This window comes from Lithobates pipiens, unplaced genomic scaffold (genome assembly GCF_037356315.1).
Source record: "Lithobates pipiens isolate NorthernLeopardFrog02 unplaced genomic scaffold, aLitPip1_a1.2 Scaffold_1, whole genome shotgun sequence".
In the NCBI taxonomy this organism is placed as follows: domain Eukaryota; kingdom Metazoa; phylum Chordata; class Amphibia; order Anura; family Ranidae; genus Lithobates; species Lithobates pipiens.
In genome coordinates this window covers 174482678-174497122 of record NW_027507685.1, presented here as the reverse complement: position 1 = coordinate 174497122, position 14445 = coordinate 174482678, and the positions used below count along the sequence as shown (strand labels likewise).

Sequence of the window (14445 nt, the reverse complement as noted above, 5' to 3'; positions counted from 1 at the left end):
CAGCAGAAGAACTTAGCAGGGACCACTACTCCGTCGTTAGAGCTATCTGTCAGGGTGCCACTGCTGTCTACTGGTTCGTATTCTGAGCCTGGGTGACACAGTGACAGGTAGGGAAGGGGTTAACTGGGGGGGGGGGGGTGATTGGAGGGGGGTGATAGGGGTGTGAGAAGTGTGCCTATGTGTACTGTGTCAGTGTAGTGTTGGTGCAACCTACTCTGAGATGTCTTCTTTCCTGTCTCTGGAACGGAAAAGAGTTCCGCGAGTTCCATGAGGGGAGGTGACATCACCAGAACCGATCACATTCGCCAGAACCGATCACCGATCACCAGGTCCAGGCCAGAAATCATTGTCGTTTTCAAGCGAATCCAATCGTCACGGCCACCTATCTGCATAATAAGGTAATATATTGACTGCCTTAGAAAAGGAGAGATGATAATTAACAATGGGTCCTGCCATGATAGCAAAATGGCAGGATCCAAACATAATGACCGGTTATACACCAAGATGTGGGTACCAGTTGAAATTGTACGGGACAACAGCTAGTTACAAGACATAGGCCATATAAGGTGGAGGTGATGTGCATGGAAGTGAGGAAAAGTAACAGGTGGAGAAGGATGGGAATGACCATAACACAAGAACATGGGAAACGGGGACCAAAATGAGGTAAAGGGGGGGGTAGGAAGAGAAGGGGAGGGGAGGGGGGCAGGGGAATGGGGAAAAAGGGGGATAGGGGCAAAAAGGGGGAGATGATGGGAAGGGAGGAGAGGAGGGGAAGGAAGGGAAGGGAAAAAAAGGGGGAGGAAAGATGGTAGGGATTTTTTTCACTCTACACTTTTTGTGCATGCCTTAAAGCTTTGGCTTCATTTGACTAATTGCACGTTATTGTGGTTTGATTCTTGCTGTGAACTTGTAACAATTTATATCACCACTTACTCACTTCCTCCCATCCTTTCCTCCCCCTTCCCCCCTTTTTCCAACCCCCCCCCTGTTTTCCCTTTTTTCCCCCTCCCCTCCCTTCCCATCATCTCTCCCCTTTTTTTTTCTCTCCCCCTTTTTTCCAGCATTTCCCCTTTTTCCCCAACAGCTTCCTCCTGGCTCGCACATGAAAAAGAGTCCCCACTGGCTTACGTTACACTTTTAGTGTACTTTTTTTGCTCATGGTTTTTGTAACCTGCTGATTTATCTTAGGTTTCTCTCTATAGGAACATCTTTATGCTAGTTACTCCTGTTTTATTTAGCAAAATGTAATGCAAATAAATATACCATATATACTCGAGTATAGGTCGATCCGAATATAAGCCGAGGCCCCTAATTTACCACAAAAAAAATGGGAAAACGTATTGACTCGTGTATAAGCCGAGGGTGAGACATGCCTGTCCATCCCTGTGTGTCCGTCCATCCCTGTGTGTCCGTCTATCCCTGTGTGTCCAGCCTACCTGTGTCCTGTGCCTCTTTGTCCTTCTGCAGCCTGTGTCCTTCTGCAGCGATCTGCATGTAAAAACATGCCAGGATCGCCGCACCTCTTCTCGTCTGTGACAGACGGCGGACATTCCACTGTTCAAAAGCCGCGCCTCCGTCTGTGATAGGAGGAACACTCAATTTCCCAGCAGTCAGTGTTCCGCCTATCACGGACATCCTCTCATCCTCGTCCGTAGTATGAGGATGAGCGGATGTCCGTGATAGGCGGACCACTGACTGCTGGGAAATTGAGTGTTCCGCCTATCACAGACAGGGAGGCGCGGCTTTTGAATAGTGGAATGCCCGCCGTCTGTCTGCACGACACGCTGATCGGGTAGACAGACGCCGGTGACTCGAGTATAAGCTGAGGGGGGCACTTTCAGCCTAAAAAAAGGTGCTGAAAATCTCGGCTTATACTCGAGTATATACGGTACACAGGTTAAAGATCTTTCAGTCTGTGTGTTGACATATTTTGACATTATTTTTGGCTTGATTGAGACCTAATTCCTTGACTATGAAACTGTGTATTTTCAAATGGAACATTAGTTGGGCAGGTCCCCATCCCCGGTGTTCCTCCTGGGATAAGTGGCACTGACAGCCAAGAGCGGTACCTGTGTGGTCAGATCACCATTGTATGGCCAATAATCCACAAATATGGATTTAGCCCAACCCTATCGGCCGGACCAATGAGATGTAATTTAGGGGTATTTTAACAGGTGAATATGTTTCCAACACAACAAAGTGCCTTTTATCACTTTGCACTGGCATTTGTCCTGGCATCAGTTTGAGATGTTTCAGTGATCATTCAGAATCCACTGACAAGTGCACTTGACCTCCTTCTGACTTACATTTACCTTTAAGAGGGAAAGGTGAGGCCTAAAGAGGAAGGGGTGTGGTTTACAGATGGCAGGGTGGGTCTTAAGCAGGAAGGGGTGTGGCCTTGTCAAGAAGGGGTGTACCATATTTAAATTAGAGGGTGCACGAGTTTAGTCAGGCCTAGAGCAGCACAAAACCTAAATACACCACTGCCTATGATACACCCATGCTGGAAAATGGTGCTTGTTTGTGAGTGTTCCTATGCTTATTTTTAACTATTAAAATAATTATGTTGCTGCACTTAGAGGGCCCTGTTGTTTGTTTTTCCTATGTTTCAGAGTCTCTTCTAACGTTTGAACCGACAGCCTTCTAAAGACAGCATATTATTCTCCCCACACTGACATATTGATTTATGTGGAATTGTTTTATCGCCCTGTTTTATTGCCCAGCCCATTCCACCTTGCTAGTGATACACAGCTATATCCAGAGAGCGCCATATTACCCTGTTGTTTGTAAGTCCTTTACAGGCCAGTAGGGGGATCCATCTGTCACATGACATGCCTATGGCGCCCATTTCTTCTACTGGCAAGATTGTCAGTACTTCCACTGCCATTTGCCTGACAGGCACACTTGTCTTTGTTCACCTCTCCACACACTTGACACCATCTGAACCAAATAAGTTCATCTTGGTCTCATCAGACCACAGGACATGGTTCCAGTAATACATTTCCTTAGTCTGCTTGTGTTCAGCAAACTGTTTGTGGGCTTTCTTGTGCATCGTTTTTAAAAGAGGCTTCCTTCTGGTATGACAGCCATGCAGACCAATTTGATGCAGTGTGCGGCGTATGGTCTGAGCACTGATAGGCTGGCCCTCCACCCCTTCAACCTCTGCAGCAATGCTGGCAGCACTCATACCTCTATTTCCCAAATACAACCTCTGGATATGACGCTGAGCATGCACACTCAACTTCTTTGGTTGACCATGGCAATGCCTGTTCTGTGTGGAACCTGTCCTGTTAAACCGATGTATGGCCACCGTGCTGCAGGTCAGTTTTGGGGTCTTGGCAATCTTTTTATAGACTAGGCCATCTTTATGTATATCAACAATTCTTTTTTCAGATTCTCAGAGGGTTATTTGCCATGAGGTGCCATGTTGAACTTCTACTGACCAGTATGAGTGAGTGAGAGCGATATCACCAAATTTAACACACCTGCTCCCCATTCACACCTAAGACCTTATAACACTAAGGAGTCACATGACACTGGGAAGGAAAAATAGCTAATTTGGCCCAATTTGGACATTTTCACTTAGGGGTGTACTCAATTTTGTTGCCAGCGGTTTAGACATTAATGGCTCTGTGGCTCATTTCTTCAATGTTGTCACATGAAAAGATATAATAAAATATTTACAAAAGTGTGAGGGGTGTACTCACTTTTGTGAGATACTGTATATGTATATATATATATATATATATATATATATATATATATATATATATATATATATATGGGAGCTGAGGAAACGGAGCAGAAAGGTAACCCCAACGGGGGAACAACTGGAGCACCGACATGGCCTTGGTAGATACAAATATAAGTGTCCGTAGATGTCTCCCCTTGTCTGTGATCATGAGCTGATGATAAGATGGTAAAAAAAGTATATGAGATCAGAAAGACCCTGTGAATAAGGTAAACTTCCTGCTGTGTTGGGTATGCATATTGCAAAAATAATAAGAGTGTATGTAGATGCAGGTGATTTTCAACTGTATATATACAGTAGTTATGTCTTGATTTGTTATACAGTATTTATAGTTATATTTTTTTTATGTACAAAACTACTGTAGGGCCGGATTAAGAGCATCATAAGCCTGGTGCTAAGGACTTTGGAGGGCCGTTTTTATGGTTAATAAATAAAATTAAAACGCAAACAAATTTTTATTAAAACAAATTAGGTATTTTTAACAAACTGCTCATTCACACTACGTGCAAAAGAACTCGTGCGAATGAGCCCAAATTTTCTGCATACTTTTTTTTACATTATATAATTTTTTTTTTATTATTTGTTGCAATCTTTTTTTGTTTACATTCTTATTTTTATTTTTTTATGTTTTTGTTTTTTAACTATTTTACTTTTTTGTTATTTTTTTTTCCAGTAGAGGGCAGGGGATGGTGTAAGTAGTGCAGTGGACGGTGTCAGCAGTTTTCATTTTTTTATAATTAATTTTTACAATTTTTATTTATTTTTTTCAAAATGCATTTGGGGCTGGGTTTTTGGCAGTGGGCAGCATCAGTAGGGCAATGGCAGTGTCCAAATGGTCAGTCCAACCCTGCTGGGCCTATATTAAAGGTAGGGGCTTGGAGCTGCAGCTCCAATAGCCCCTACATTAATCTGGCCCTGAACTACTGTATGAACATTCTATCATGAAAGCGGTATCAAGCTAGTGCATGTTGCTTTTTTGGTTTTCTTTACTTAAAGTTTGTATTCTTTAAATAATATACCAAATTAAAGGTGACTTCTAAGAAGTGTGAAACATTGTATTATTAGTGATTTATAGGTTACATAGAAATGCACACATCAGTCCATGCACATGAGGGAGCATAAAATCAAATGCATTTGGCATGCTCATGTACACAGCCATGTTTGGTCAATATAACCCATTTTGTCATCTTCATGCACACATGAAAAAAACTCACAATCTCCTTGCAGATAGTATTTCTGATGTAATTTAAAGCTGTTCTCTGTAGGAAAGTACCCACAGCATCTTTTTTACAGTTGAATTTGTTAAGTAAATGAACATATCAAGGCGTTCCCTGAAATCTGTTGAATTAAAGAGCAAACAAAGATACTGAAGCATTTTTCATCTACTAATCTTACAACGTTTAAATCCTTGTTTCATAGCCCTCTTTACATCTTCATTTTTTAAACTGTAGATGAGGGGATTCAGTAATGGGACAGCAGCTGTGTTCAACAAAGAGAAAAGTTTATTAAAATTCAAGTTGTTCAAGGAATTTGGTCTTAGGTATTGGCTGGCGAGAGTCACGTACAACAGGAAAACGACTGTAAGGTGCGAGGAACACGTATAAAAAGCTTTACGCCTTCCACTGCTGGATGTTATCCTCATTACGGCTTGAAGAATGAAAGCATAAGGCACAATGGTTAAAAAGAAGGGACAAGTTGAAAGGACTAGGGCATAGGTAAATATCAGAAGGTCTATAATGGAGGTATCACTACAAGAAAGTTTCACCAGAAGCATAATGTCACAGAAGAAATGGTCTATTTCATTCGATGTAAAGCATGTAAGCCTCGAAATGACCACAAGATGAGGAATAATTTCTAGGAAACTCAGGACCCAACAAAGCATAGCCAGCAAAGCACATACTACTTGGTTCATGGCCAAATGATAATGTAATGGGTTGCATATAGCCATATATCGGTCATAGCTCATGGTGGTCAGAAGTAACAGCTCAACACATACCAATGATATAAAGACATACATCTGTGCCACACATGGTATGAAAGCCATCCTTCTGTTGCCTGTTATGAAGGCGAACATGATTTTATGTAATGTAACAGTAGCAGATAGAATATCCACCACTGATAAATTACTCAAAAAAAAGTACATTGGCATGTGGAGATGATTATCTATGGAGACCAAGAGAAGAATGGTCATATTTCCACCAAGTGTGATTACATAAATAAAAAGAACCAGAAGGAAGATTGGAACCTGCAACTCTGGAGTGACTGAAATCCCTTTAATGACAAAATAGTCTGGTGAAGTCCAAACCGTAAAATTCATAGATAACATTTCTATTAAGATATAAAAGACATAATTAAATGAAGCTCCATATTCCTTAAAATAGTTTTTTAATTGCAAACCATTTAAGGAGTTACATCGAACTTTACCTTATCAGCCTTTTGCAATCTTCTATACAGCAGAGCTCAGACTCAGAACTCAGAACTCAGATAAGTTGTGCTTCAGTGCTCATGTTCTAATAGCAGAATAGGACAGAGTTACAGAGAGAGTTTCTTATGCCGCGTACACGCGACCAGACTTTTCGCCAGCAAAGGTCCGACGGATCGAATCCGCCGGACAATTCGATCATGTGTGGGCTGCATCGGACCTTTGCTGTCCAAAAATCAGATGTACTTTAGAAATAGTTGTATGCTAGTCTGACGGATGAAAACCGACGCTAGGGCAGCTATTGGCTACTGGCTATGAACTTCCTTATTCTAGTCCGGTCATATGTCATCACGTTTGAATCTGTCGGACTTTGGTGTGCTTGTGTGTAGCTAAGTCCGTTTGTTCGGAAAGTCTGTCGGAACTCCGCCAAAAGTGAGTCGAGAAGACCGTCGGACCTAGTCCGATGAAAAGTCTGGTCGTGTGTACGCGGCATAAGTATGCTGCTTCTTCTTTAACTGTCCAGTTAAAGGTTTGGGTAGGAACAAGGTCTGTAAAAGTTAGACCTCATTCACATGGGGTGATTTGATCCATACCCCAATGTAGAGCCATGTTTTACCAGAACAGGCATGCACAGGTGTTCCGTGCATCCCTCTGCTGGCAGTCCCATAGCTGTCTATTGGGAAGCAGCAGCTGCCTGGACACAGCTGCTGCTCCCAATGTGTCACACCCGGGGTGAGTTTGGGGACACGCACCTACACGCATGTCATAATGGGAGCAGAGGCAGTGGACTTGCAGTCGCTGCATCTCATTAGGAAGCCGTGGCACTGCCAGCACAGAGCTGCGTAGAACACCTTAAAACACAGCCATACACTGAGCACAGATAAAACCGCCTTGTGTGAACAAGGCCTTAAATGCAGCAGAAATAATTCAGGTCTACTACCTTGCCATAAAAATATATAGGATTGCGCTAATCAAACAAATGTAATAAATTCTGATTAAAAATAATAATAAACAGTCCACAAGTGTTGTTATAATATGTTATATATGCCTGGTGTCAATCTCCACCAGCCACCACCTTGTAGTGATCTTACATGTGAGGATTTCTTCAAAAAAACAGAATGTTCCACATGGTGTAAAATCCTTTTAAAATTTATTGGAATATAAAATATTGCACTTACAGCATCAGCTGATTACATGCGTCCAGGACAATGTCAACCTATGACAAAACACATAGGGCAGAGTGACGCGCTGACAAGCTGACGTCACCAATACCACACGTGTCCTAGAAGGATCGGTTCTGTTTGTGTGTCGGCCGACACACTAAACCTAAGGCTCATGTAATTAGCTGATGCTGTAAGTTCAATATTTTATATTCTAATACATTTTAAACATGATTTTACACCATGTGGAGCATTTAGTTTTTTGGGAGAAATCCTCACATGTAGCACGGTGCCCAGGTGGTGATCCTGTGTAGGATCTGGAGAAAGGCCTTTTTACATTTGTTTGATTAGCGCGATCCTTTATATTTGCATGTTTGTGTACTGTGTATATGTCTCACAGGAGATTTGCTGCTTACACTTTTCACTTATGAGGTAATTTATTAGTGCAGTTTTTTAAATTTTCTATTTTTCTACTACGTTACCAGACAAGGCTGTACTGTGTGGCAAAGCTGTGTAAATCTCGGGACTAGCTGGACAAAAACACAAATCTTTTGGCAGATAAAATAGTAAAAAAAAAAAAGAAAAAAGAAAAAAAAAAGAAAAATAGATAATAAGCAGGCATAAGTGTGCACAGCCTATTGCATTAGGGTGTGCATCTTAAAGCTCAAACACATATGCGTTTTTCTGCAGCCTCAGCTACACTGGACAGTGAATGAGAATGGGAAGTGCTCTGTACTGAGTGGCTTTCTGTTCGTTCACAAACTGAAGCATAGTTAACACCATTTACTATGCTTCAGTTATGATTGAACATATTGAGTGAGTGTGTTTACTGTGTTCATTTATAAAATCAAGGGGCCAGTAAATTACATACTGATTAGCCCCTTCTCCCAATCTCCATCCTAAAACATCCCGCACAGCAGCTGGGGTGGGGGGGAGAAAAGGAGGGAGCACTACGGTGCAACACTGCGGTTGGGGGGGCGCAACCCGGGGAAAGCCATTATTATTAATATTATTATTATTATTATAACTATTATTATTTCAAGAAGGCTATGAAAAACGGCATGTGGTTGCACCTTCCTCACATTAAACTGAAAGTAGCTTTAGTGTACATAGGGGAAACTTTCTTCTCTTAATGCCTACCACACAGTCATACAACAAAAGAAATCCATGTTCCAGAACTCACCTTGTCATCCCTACAACTTTACTACAGATTAGTTGTATACAGATATTTCTCTAGGCAGATATAGAAAACAATCCCAAGACTAACATTTGTTTGATGTGTCCAAGCACACTTCTGCAAGGTACCATGGAATTTAAAACATTTTTTATACTCTGTTTATCAAACTAAAACTGTGGTACAGAAGCAAAAAATGTATAGGAAGTCATCTGCATACAGATATGCAGCATAAAAATAAAGAAATAAAAACAATGATAGTCTTTTGTCGGTTTTTGGGGTTTATTTACTAAAGGCAATTAAGCTGTTCACTTTGCAAGTTGCACATTGCAAGGGAATTTTCCCCATAGCTTAGTGAATGAGGTGAAGCTCTGCTGACTTCCATTATCAAATCATGCGCAAAAGAAAGTCGTTTTTTGTATTTTCCTTGCATGTGATTCACTAAGCTCTAGGGAAAATTGTTTTGCCAAGTGAACCACTTATTTGCCGTTAGTAAATCAATGTCTTCATTACATACACACACATTATGTGACATAATACAAAGCAGTATTAGTTATGTTTTAGTTGCAACTTTGAGCCCTTGTACACACGGTCGGAGATTCCGACAACCAAATCCGTCGAATTTTGTCCGTCGGATCTTGTCCGAAACTGTTGCATACACACGGTCGGACAAAGTTGTCGAAAAATCTGATCTTTCAGAACGTGATGGCGTAATTTCGTTACGATGGGACTACGTTCAGGCTAATAGCCAATAGCTTTGATGTAGGAATTTTGATCTGAGCATGCGTGGCACTTTGTCCAATCGGAATTCTCTACACATGATCGGAGTATGTCCTATCGGACCAGTTTGTCGGAAAATATTTCCAGCAAGTTGGAAAATTTGGTCCGACGGATATTCCGATGGAAACAGTCCGATGCATACCACACACAGTCGGATTATCCGACAACACGGTCCGATAGGACACATTCCGACGGATTCTCCGACCGTGTGTACAAGGGCTTAGACTGGGAAGATCATCCCAATCTTTGAGTGGGAAATACACCATGGGACCTGGATTTTCTGGAATTTTAGGGGACAGTTCCTCTTCCCATACATAACTTTTCTACATCACCTCATCCCCTGGGGATCACCTGACTGATTGATGATATCCACTGCTCTACAGTAGGAGATAATTGGTTAATCCATTTAATGGCTTTACAGGCCATACACAATCTGAGAGAGTTACAATACTATGGAATCTCCATAAGGCAGTGTTAGGTGCTGCACTAAGCTGTTCAAATATAGAGTTTTTCCTTGTGCTATTGCCCTGATCTTTTCCATTCCGTTGAGAAGATCTACCTCTTCTAACCATTCCTTGGACGTGGGCATGGTGGTATTTCTCCAATGTCTGGGTATTACTGTTTTTGCTGCTGTGAGTAGAAATCTTGTCAATGAGTTTTTGTATTTTCTTAGTGAGCAATTAGTGATGTTTAGAAGACAGCATGCAGTATTTAGTTGAATTTTTGTTTCGGTTATATGTTTTACGGTTTTGATTACTCATTTCCAACTTTGCTGAACTCAGGAAATACAATTTCAAACTGTGATGTGGTTAAATAATGTTTCTTTTATTAAAAATACTCTAACATTGAATTCAGTTATACTAAGTACTTACCTTACATTCCAAACCTGATGTACAAATGTTAGTATGATTGTACATCTGTTAATTTTGAATACAAATAAAACTTTATTGTTTCAAATATAGAGTTTTACCATAAGAATGGGCTGATAGGTCCTGAAATAAGATAGTTAATTTACCTCTAGCCCACATACAGGGGTTGATTTACTAAAACTGGAGAGTGCACAATCTGGTGCAGCTGTGCATGGTAGCCAATCAGATTCTAACTTCAACTTGTTCAATTAAAGCGGAGTTCCACCCAAATATGGAACTTACACTTTAAGGGAAGGTGACCCCCTGAAATGCCACATTTGGCATATCATTTGCTTGGGGGGGAAGCGAAAACCCTCTTTTTATAGTGTTCCAGCTCCCACTTCTTCCCGGGGCACCGCAGTGCCGGAAGTAAGTCCACCTCTCCCCCCTCCCTCTCGGCAATCATCTGGGACACGTCACAGGTCCTTTGTGATTGCCCGGTCAGTCACAGTGAGCAGCGCGGCTCATGCATGCACAGTGCATGTCTGGCTGTGAAGTCACAGCCGGGCACCCACAGTGACAATGCCGGTGCCGCAGAGAGGAGGGGGAGACGAGCGGAGCTTCATTTCCACGCATCGCTGGAGTCTGGGCCAGGTAAGTGTCTGATTATTAAGTCAGTAGCTGCAGTATTTGTATCCTCCAGAAGGATTAACTTTTTTTTAATCTCTATGTGTAAAGTGTACATCTGAGTTATGAGGAACATCAGGGAAGACCCATGTGTTTAGGTATCTTAGTTGCCCGGCCAAGCAATATAAAAACATATGTATCTAGTAGAGCCATTCTGGCTTCTTCTTTAGGCCCTTTTAGCATCCTTAACCACTTAAGGACCGCCGTATTGCCATTGTACGTCATCGCAATGGCACAGGCAGGCACAAGCACGTACATGTACGTGCCTGCCTTCCAGCGGGTGGGGGGTCCGATTGGACCCCCTCCCGCTGGATACGGCGGTCCGGTTTGCTTCAGGAGTGATCCGTGATGAGGGGATGGCCGTTGGTTTCTGGCCACCCCCTCTGGATCGCTCCTGGCCAATGAGAAGCTTCCTCCCACTGTGTATTGTATACACAGGAAGGAGGAAGTGATGTCATTCTCCTCTGGGCGGTCTTTTTGACCGGACTACGAGGAGAAGACAAAAAGTAAGTGCACCAAAACACTACTCTAACACATAGGTACACATAGGTACACAAACCCCCCCCGATCCCCCCGATCGCCCCCGCCCCCCCCTCCCCCCCCCAGTCACAGTGTCACTGATTGCATTGATCATTTATTTACTGATCACTGCATTCAGTGTCAGTTGTAACAGTAAAAACTGTCAGGGCAGTTAGTGTTAGGTCCAGGGTAGCCCCCTACCCCCCCAATAAAGGTTTAACCCCCTGATTGCCCCTAGAGTTAACCCTTTCACCCTTCTTTTGCCAGTGTCACTAAGCAATCATTTTTCTGATCGCTGCATTAGTGTCGCTACTGTCGCTAGGTAGCTAGTTATTTTTTTAGGTTCACCGCCAGGTTTTTATATCGCTAGGTACCCCGATATACTACCCAATAATGGTTTTAACCCCCTGATTGCCCCTAGTTAACCCTTTCACCCCCTTTTGCCAGTGTCACTAAGCGATCATTTTTCTGATCGCTGCATTAGTGTCGCTACTGTCGCTAGGTAGCTAGTTATTTTTTTAGGTTCACCGCCAGGTTTTTATATCGCTAGGTACCCCGATATACTACCCAATAATGGTTTTAACCCCCTGATTGCCCCTAGTTAACCCTTTCACCCCCTTTTGCCAGTGTCACTAAGCGATCATTTTTCTGATCGCTGCATTAGTATCGCTAGGTAGCTAGTTTTTTTTTAGGTTCACCGCCAGGTTTTTATAGCGCTAGGTACCCCGATATACTACCCAATAATGATTTTAACCCCCTGATTGCCCCTAGTTAACCCTTTCACCCCCTTTTGCCAGTGTCACTAAGTGATCATTTTTCTGATCGCTGCATTAGTGTCGCTAGGTAGCTAGTTATTTTTTTAGGTTCACCGCCAGGTTTTTATAGCGCTAGGTACCCCGATATACTACCCAATAATGGTTTTAACCCCCTGATTGCCCCTAGTTAACCCTTTCGCCAGTGTCACTAAGCGATCATTTTTCTGATCGCTGCATTAGTGTCGCTAGTGTCGCTAGGTAGCTAGTTTTTTTTTAGGTTCACCGCCAGGTTTTTATAGCGCTAGGTACCCCAATATACTACCCAATAATGGTTTTAACCCCCTGATTGCCCCTAGTTAACCCTTTCACCAGCAATCACAGTATAAGTGTCACTGGTGACGCTGGTTAGCCAGTTAGTCATTTAGGTTCCCCGTCAGGTTTTTATATAGCGCCAGGGACCCCCATATACTACCTAATAAAAATGTGAACCCCCTGATTGCCCCTAGTTAACCCTTTCACCACTGATCACTGTATAAGTGTTACGGGTGACTCTGGTTAGTTTGCTTTTTATAGCATCAGGGCACCCACCATTTATTACCCAATAAAGGTTTAACCCCCTGATCACCCGGCGGGTGATATCAATTAGGTTTTAGGGTCAGGGTCTGCGTTGCCCCAGGCAGCGCTGGGTTAGTGCCAGTACCGCTAACACCCACACGCAAAGCATAAACCTCCCGTAGTGGTATAGAATCTGAACAGATCAATATCTGATCTGATCAGATCAGATCTATACTAGCGTCCCCAGCAGTTTAGGGTTCCAAAAAAACGCATTGTTAGCGGGATCAGCCCAGATACCTGCTAGCACCTGCGTTTTGCCCCTCTGCCCAGCCCACCCAAGTGCAGTATCGATCGATCACTGTCACTTACAAAACACTAAACACATAACTGCAGCGATCGCAGAGTCAGGCCTGATCCCTGCGATCGCTAACAGTTTTTTTTTGTAGCATTTTATATTTAAATCCGGAAGGCAGTGCTTGGTTTTCGGGGTCCCGTACGTGGCTAGGCTCCCAAAAAGTCCCCCACATGTGGTATCCCCGTACTCAGGAGAAGCAGCAGAATTTATTTTGGGGTGTAATTTGACTTATGCCCATAGCATGTGTGAGCAATATATCATTTAGTGACAACTTTGTGCAAAAAAAAAAAAGTTTGTAATATTCCCGCAACTTGTGGCAAAATATAAAATATTCCATGGACTCAACATGCCTCTCAGTAAATAGCTTGGGGTGTCTACTTTCCAAAATGGGGTCATTTTGGGGGGTTTTGTGCTATTTTGGCATTTTATGGCCTTCGAAACTGTGATAGGTAGTGAGGAGTGAAATCAAAAATTTGCACCCTTAGAAATCCTGAAGGTGGTGATTGGTTTTCGGGGTGCCGTGCGCGACTAGACTCCCAAAAAGTCCCACACATGTGGTATCCCCATACTCGGGAGAAGTAGCGGAATATATTTTGGGGTGCAATTCCACATATAACCATGGCATGTGTGAGCAATATATCATTTAGTGACAACTTTTTGTAAAAAATTTTTTGTGTCATTATTCAATCCCTTAGGACAAAAAAAATAAATATTCAATGGGCTCAACATACCCATCAGCAATTTCCTTGGGGTGTCTACTTTCCAAAATGGGGTCATTTTGGGGGGGAGTTTATACTGCCCTGCCATTTTAGCACCTCAAGAAATGAGATAGGCAGTCATAAATTAAAAGCTGTGTAAATTCCAGAAAATGTACTCTAGTTTGTAGACGCTATAACTTTTGCGCAAACCAAAAAATATATGCTTATTGACTTTTTTTTACTAAAGACATGTGGCTGAATACATTTTGCCCTCAATGTATGACTAAAATTTAGTTTATTCGATTTTTCTTATAACAAAAAGAAGAAAATATCTTTTCCTGACAGACTCCATGGCAGCAACGTGTGGGTTAAGTCCCGCCTCCACTAACCCTATAGGACACTACTCCCATAAATCTTTGCTCCCTGCCCATGGCCGTGTTCTTTTTTTGTCCTCCGTAGGACCCATTACGGTCTTTCTACCTGAAGATTGCTCCCACACGGTTCCGTTGTTGGTTTGGCCGAATAGCGACTGGGGATGGAATTGTCGCATGACTCCGTTAAGCCCTAGCTACTAGCGGGGTATGGAGTGGGCATTGTATATAAGCGCTGGAGGAAGCCAGGAGCCTAGCCACTGGCAGGCAGGCTGCGCATTCGGTCGGATAGCCCAGCTAAATAGCAGGTGACCTATTTTGCCCTGAGAAGTCCGGTATGTATTGTTCTTACCTTCGGCCTGGAGACGAT

The 14445-nt window shown here is 42.7% G+C and overlaps 1 protein-coding gene across 1 annotated transcript; it reads right to left on the bottom strand.

The window, feature by feature from the left end:
* Positions 1-5129: 5129 nt before the first annotated feature.
* LOC143987562 (olfactory receptor 6C3-like) lies at positions 5130-6077 on the bottom strand. Its single transcript, XM_077486369.1, has one exon. The coding sequence runs from the start codon at positions 6075-6077 to the stop codon at positions 5130-5132; it is 948 nt and encodes a 315-aa protein (XP_077342495.1).
* Positions 6078-14445: the final 8368 nt, after the last annotated feature.